This window comes from Triturus cristatus, chromosome 7 (assembly GCF_964204655.1).
Source record: "Triturus cristatus chromosome 7, aTriCri1.1, whole genome shotgun sequence".
Taxonomy (NCBI): Eukaryota; Metazoa; Chordata; class Amphibia; order Caudata; family Salamandridae; genus Triturus; species Triturus cristatus.
The window spans coordinates 1,712,665,006-1,712,672,381 of NC_140590.1; the positions used below are offsets into that span (position 1 = coordinate 1,712,665,006).

At 43.9% G+C, this 7,376-nt stretch overlaps 1 protein-coding gene across 1 annotated transcript; it reads left to right on the forward strand.

Moving 5' to 3' along the window:
• The first annotated feature begins 6,062 nt into the window (after positions 1 to 6,062).
• LOC146812849 (taste receptor type 2 member 40-like) lies at positions 6,063 to 6,995 on the forward strand. The gene has a single exon (XM_085615211.1). It carries the CDS (start codon positions 6,063 to 6,065, stop codon positions 6,993 to 6,995), a length of 933 nt encoding a protein of 310 aa, XP_085471337.1.
• Positions 6,996 to 7,376: the final 381 nt, after the last annotated feature.

Below are 7,376 nucleotides of genomic sequence, written 5' to 3' on the forward strand. Positions count from 1 at the left end.
ATCATGCTTGAATCCTCAGTATCTTCATGACATTGTTTGATACCATGAAGGCCCTGAATCTTTCTACCTGTTGCGATCATGTGATCAATTTTTCCTCACAGTTCGTTCGATGCGCATTTGGTCCACCTCTCGACCGCCTTAATTCCGAATTGCTGAAAGTACAGAAGCTTAAGGAGACCTGTAAAAGAAAAAACAACATATGCTTTAACTCAATGTTACACATTTTAGAATAATAATCTCCAGCTAATTCCTTCATTACCTGTCAAAGAAAATATCATCACCCTAGGATAAGTTCTAGATATTATTTGGCATATCTGTATAGTAGGAGACTATGGAGTCTTTCTTTGGGGACAGGGCTGAAATATGAAAAGACACTTATTATATTTCCAAAAACATTTTCCATCACAAAGCAACTTACATCACTGATGATATCTTTAGTACCTACCAAAAGATTTCATGCATACAACATCTCAGGGTATCAACCAATATTCAGGACTCATATACCCCAGAGAGAAAAGATGATTAAATAATGATGAGTGTAGGAGAGTAGGATCTGCACTTATGTTGCCCCCACTTTTTTCTGATGTATACACTGGTTTCTGGCTATAGTCTGGCTGGGTCCCTGCTAATCAGGGACCCAGTATCACTGATCTCTCTAAACAACTTGGTGTGCATATTAGATGCACTAGTGATTGGATACTGTGGTACCTTATGAGCCCCTAGTATATGGTACCTTAGGTACCTAGGGCATTGGTACTTCCCAGATCTACCAGGGGCTGCAGCATGTATGATGCCACCCCTGGGAAGCATTCTCAATCTGACACCACAGGCCTGCTACTGCAGCCTGTGTGAGGTAGTGTTAGCACTCCTCACTGAGGTATAGGTTCCTACATCTCACCATACACACACATATAAACCTATCAGCCACCCCTATTACAGGCCCTATCAATCCTGAGGGCAGGGTGCTTGGTTTACTATGTGAGGGGGTGCTTCTGCATGAGCAGGACCCCTCTGCAGCTGGCAGAGTCTATTCTCTGCTGCTGTTTGTGGATGCGGTTAAACCATATACTCTTAAGTGCATTATAACCTTGCGGTAAATGCTAACTTTGGAATGACTGCATCAAAACATGTCGTGTTTGGTTGCAAACAACTTGGAATCATACCCCCACACCAGTAACTGGTGTGGGAGTATGATCCCACCCTTCTAGAGGGGATGGCATGTACCCACTGTCCTAAACGGTAGAAATCTCAAAGAGACCTGGCATCCCAAAATGGATGCCACCAGCACAGACACTGAGCTGCCCTCCTGCTGCTGACCGAAACTCGCAGTGGAGGAAGCCCAACAAAAGGCATCCTGTCACAGGGAGGTGTCACCACCTCCCAGACAGGATTTAGTGTATTGAAGCTGGGTGGGTGCACTCTTAAGAGTGCTTTGAAGTTCTGCACTGGGGGAGCAGTAGGCTCCTCTGTGCATATGCCAGCTCAAACCAGTTCAGGGGCAACCTGCCCCTGCTCTGGCGCGAAACTGGACAAAGGGAAGTGGGTGTAACCACCCACTACCCTGACCCTCCTAGAGGAGTGGTCATAGAACTAGTCCCTCCTATATCTTCACTATAAGATAGCAAGCATTGCCAATGCAATTCAGATAACCCTGGACGACGCTCTACAAAGAAGAATCCTGGCCCTTCGACGTTCCACTACCTTTGGAAGACAGAAGAATCTCCCTTGGAGTCAAGGAGTGACTCCCCTGCTTGGCAGGCACCAAAAACCTTAAACAGCAGTTGCAAACTTTCCCGCTCCCGCCGGAGTCCGAAGTCCCTGTGACCTCAGAAGCAGATTTCCTGACCTATCGACGGCCATTTTGAGTCCTCAGCGAAGCTGTTGCATCTGGACCCCACGAGTGACGAGGAACTGCAATACCTGGCAACAGTACACTATTGTTGAGTGCAAACCCTAAACAATGGTCTACAAACTTGTGCTTTAGACCATTCGTGGCCCAAGCCCCCAGCAGGTCTTGTACCAAAAATCAGCGGCCTACCCTGTCTCAAGTGACCGTGGGCTCCTGTGAAACATTTCCTGTGGCAGTGTCTTCGCGATCACTTGCCCTTTGGCTAGTGGGTCCCCCAAAGACTTTTTCATTGACTCAAAGGGCTCTTCTGGCTGCTGCAGACCTGCCCTCACTTACCCTTGCTGGGTGAGTCCATCAGACCTTGCTGGTCTGCATCATCGACTATCTTCAGTCTACACGAGACTTGCAGTTGCCAAGGCTTATTGGCTCCAATCCGGTTGCCGACACCGTCATCAGCTGCAGACGTTGTGGGACACTCTGAATCCAGCTGCTGGTTATCGTTGATCCCTCCTGGACCTCGTGAGCAAAGAGTCAAAACACCATCGACGACCTGAATCAACGCGACATCTGTGGTCATCCATCTTGCTGGCCACCGGTCACTGGCAAGTGACTTTGAACACTGTCCCTTCAATTTTCAACGCAACCAACGCATCCCGGTTACACAGAGGTACCACGGCGTATATATGTTGCGTCTTTTTTGTGCAAGCTTGGATTACGTGTGTAACACTCCTAAAACTAGGAACATTAGCACGAATACCATGCTTAACATACCTACCAAATAAGACATCACTAGGTTATCCTCCCCAACTCCTCCATCCCTCCATTATCACCCACCCACCCCTTAGTGGATGAAACTAGACAATATAATGCCAGCATATCTCTAGGAAGTCTGGATCATTGCCTGGAACGGAGCCATTTCTGCACTGATACAAACCAAAATACTGGCAAGGGCCAAATCCGTAGCCCCCAAGAAAGGCCAGTCCTATTACACCACAACACACACATGTCACATGAATCTCCATGAAGGACTCAACTACCCATAGGATTCACGTAAGAGGCGTGACTGCCCACCTCTTATATAACTACAGCCACTTACTACTGAGCAGAGCATGAACTGTTTATACAATACTCAAAATCAATTGCTTGATATTTAACAGAAGATGGATCACCTGCCTGAGATGACATAAAGTCTGAAAACCACATTCTCCATCTATTTGATATATGCCCTCTCCTCCCAGGGACTGCTCTCATAATCTCCTGTTCCTGTTATACTTCACTCATCACATCTAGCCCTGAATATCCAACAAGTACCATCAACCCCAGTTCTTCTCGGTATACCTCCATGCGTCGTAGCTCTAATGCAACCGACATACCTGGATGTTCAGTGATCACAGGTCACACAACATACCCTATTCACTCAATTTTCAGAGTTGGCTAGATGTCCTAGTTACAGACAATGATCAGTCTGCTGAAGTAATCTCAGGCAGTGCCTTTTTGCCAATAAGATTGTTTAGAACGTCAGCAGTAATTGGTAGTGACGGCCTGCACCTCAAGCACTCTGGGTGCTGTCAAGGAGAGGAAGTAGCCTTACGGCTAGAGCAGTCGACTTTGAAGCTGGGGAACCGGGTTCAAGTCTCGTCATGGAAGCTCAACATCCTGTGATTTTGAGCAAATCACTTCATCTCCCTGTGACTAACAAAAATGAATGTGTCCATTTGTATCGAAACTGGTGCTCATGTAAAGCGCTCTGATAACCTCAGGTTTATTTCCCGCTTTATAAAACTAAAAAAAAAAATAAAGGAGACAGCTGCCCTCAGAGCACAGAGGTGACATATACGATGAAATAGGTGAGCTTCCCAGCTGGATCTTGATCAAGAGCAAGATGTATTCCACCTCCCTCCTGAAGCTACTGCAGAATGAAAGCTGGAGCACGGACTGTAGGCACCACCTTGCCAACACTTGTTCAAAGTGGCTTTCTGTGACTGCAAGAGTCAATGAAGTGAGGGAAAAACTAAAACATGCTTTTGGTAGAATCAGAACAACAAGGGCTCACAAGGATTCGCTTGAAGAAAAATCATTAGTACATTTGCATTACATATGGTACCCCACCCATATGGGACTGGACATTGGGTAGCCTTGACTTAAATATCCCAATATAACTTATAGGTTCATGCAATTGTTAAATAGGACTCAATCAAACATTCCAGGGATCAGGCTGCAAAGGTGTGCTATAGCACAATCTATATATTGTTCTCAAGTGTATACACAAGAGTAATCATTCACAGGAGTAATTCAATTCTAATTAGTTGAGGTGTCGAAATGCACAGTTACATAAGGTGCTCCAGTTAAAAAGTGTGCCAGTGCCACAAAAGGAGAGCCTGCAAGTTGAGTTAAAGTATTAGTGTTGAAGTCCAATATTATAGGCATAGACACTTCTGTATTTGAAAAAATGTATATTCAATCCTTTAATAGTCTCCACGTTTCGACACTGGGGGCAATCGTCCGTGAGGTTCTTCAGGACACTGACCGTAAGACTACTCTGCCTCAGTAATTAGAGCAAAATCTCTCTGACCAAAAAGTTAGGGGATTGGTGATGAAAAAGCACGTACAATAGAGTCGCTCATCAATCCAATGTGTGGTAGACAAAACAGCAGCATCTCAGCTGAGAGATGAACGGTCAGGGACCCTACTTTTGCAGTTGTTTTAACTACCCGCATAGTGGACTGATGATCGACTCTACTCACTTTTGTACGGCCAATCTAATGAATTTTTGCAAAATCCCATGTTTATTGTCTGGTCCCTGCTTTTTTCACTTGAATTCTTCTTAAAAAGTATATGTACAATTAATTGAGATGGGGATATTTAACTCAAGGCTCCCCAACATAGAGCCACATATGGATAGGTTAACAAATGTTAGGGAAATGTTATAATGTGTTTTGTTAGAATGAAACCTAGAGAAAGATTATTGTTTACAGTTCTAGTATTACCAGGTACCAGTGGAAATGTTGGGCATGCCCTCTTATACCTTCACTTTTTGGGTGGAATCATGGAAGTCACCAAGACCCTCAAGTATATATTTGAAATGCATTAGTAGCCTGGAAAGTGGGCATAATTGCCCTTCACTCTCATTGGAGAACTTTCTTGTAGGACTTTGAGATCCCACTTGAGCATTTGACACTCATCTCATGGTAATATTCACTGTCCAAATGACAGCAACTCATAAAGTAGGTGATAGTTATAAGACATGAGAACACTACCTACTGATGCAAGAGATCTTGTAGAAGGTGGTGGTGCTATAGAGATCTCCCTGCAGCTAGATGCGATTCATAAGTTTATCTTAATATAAAGTATCAGACATTGAGGCTTCAACATAAATAAATGAGGTATCCCGATGCTGTTGATCCAGAGCACCATTACCCTCCCCTCTCCCACCACCACCTGTGCAAATGGAAAGTGGCTTGCGTGATCTCTCATTTCTGCAAAATATATTTTGAAATCTGATCTATCCAGCAACATAGGGAGTAGAAAGAGGGAGGAGGTAAAGAGGGCTGTGTAAGGTATTAAGGAATAAACTAACACAGATGAAATCAAGGAGAGGAGAGGAGAGCAGCAGCTAGATGCAGGGAAGGAACCAAACGAACAGTGCAGGCAAAGGAGGGGAGGAGACATGGAGTAAAATTCACTGTCTCTTGACGTAAACTGCATAATTAACAGATGCATTTTAAAGAGGAACCAGCCCTGCACCTTGGCTAAAGGAGCGGCACTGTTTAGAGGGAAGCCTTACACAGAGAAAAAGAGACAGTCTTCCCACTCAACTAATAAACTACCCTCTCTTTTTTGGATCTTCAAAAGGAGACTCTGTTAAGATTGGTACTTAGATAGCCACCTTGAATAGGAACCATCCAGCAGTGCAATCAAGTGGTGGTTATTCTGTGCCGACTGCCCTTCACTGTGCCAGAAAAGGTATTGTTGGCTTCTCCGATCATACCTTGCACACACGAAGCAGTGCCTGTCGACAATGGAGCTATCTGTTCATCACTTTCAACGTTCTTTGTTTCTAAGAGGACACGTGAACTGATATCCCAATGTGTGTAAAGATACAGTTTTTTTCAATCCTGTCTAAAAACGGAGTATTGGATAAATACATATTCCTTGGGCTCAGGGCACCACTTAGAGCAGGAAAGTGCACAGTTAGACAAAGTCTTTTGCAAGAATGTCTCAATTCGACCTATTTTTCCTGATTGTTATCAGTATTGAACTTTTGATGGGCATCACCACCAACACATTTATGGCAGCTGTAATCTCAACTCAGTGCGCCAGGAGTAGACGCCTGCCAACATCAAGTGATCTCCTCCTGCTGGGGGTGGCGTTGACCAATATTCCTCTGCAGAGTTGTTGCTCAGCAAGTTTCCTGATCCGTTTCCTCTGGGAAGAGGTATACAATAGAGACAGTGTTTGGAAGAGTTTTTTTATGCTTTTTCCCTTCCTTGTTTCCTCCAACTTCTGGATCAACACCTGGCTATGTGTTTTCTTCTGCATCAGAATTGTCAACTTCTCACATGTGATCTTCACACGCCTAAAGCTAAGAATCTCTGCCATGGTTCCCTGGCTGCTCCTGGGTTCTGTACTGGCATCTTTAGTCATCAACCTCCCTGGAATTTGGTACATGAGGAAGAAACATACAGATAATTCCACTACTACAAACACCACCTTTGGAAGCACAGTTCGTATAAACAGCCTTTGGAACAGGATCTTGATGTCTACCACAATATGCGTTGTGCCTCTGATAGTGATAGTAATTGCATCTGTGCTGATCCTCACTTCTCTCTACAGACACATCCAACAGATGCGGCAAAACATGTCAGGCTTCACCGGGGGTCCCAACATGGAGGCCCATGTCAATGCAGCAACAACCACCTTATCCTTGCTGGTTCTCTACATTGTCTTCGACCTTGCTTTGATTATGGTTTTAACAGAAGACGGTGGAGATGTAATGTCTTACAAATTATATGTTCCTGGATTTGCATATAATCCATATCCCTTCATTAACTCCCTGATCCTCATCTTGGGGAATCCCAAGTTGAAAACAGCAACACTGAAAACTTTCTGTATTCGTCAACATAGAGAACCTGGTTCGCAAAGGTAACTTACACTTTTGAGTAAGTTTACATTTTTCAGTAAGTTTACTTCTTTTCGAAATTCACAAACTACGCTTTTGTACTAACTCACACCTACAAATTAACTTACACTTTTGTTGTAATTTACTCTTTTGTAGTAAGTTCAGCACTACAAATGGCCTTCAAATTTTACTGCAACATCCTCCCATTAAAATTAATGGAGATAGGGACGCACTACAAAAGTGTAAGTTACTAGAAAAGTGCAGTTTGTGAATACCAAAATGAAGTCAACTTACTCTAAAGTTTAAATAGTGCCCCAACAGTTTATGCTACAGGTTATGGAATTGAAGACATGGGCTTGTTAAAGGTTACCTTACTGTAGATCCTTTGGGCTTCCTACGAAAGCCAAG

Excerpts from the sequence above, each read along its gene's own strand:
- LOC146812849 (XM_085615211.1), top strand. The coding sequence starts at position 6,063 with ATGTCTCAATTCGACCTATTTTTCCTGATTGTTATCAGTATTGAACTT.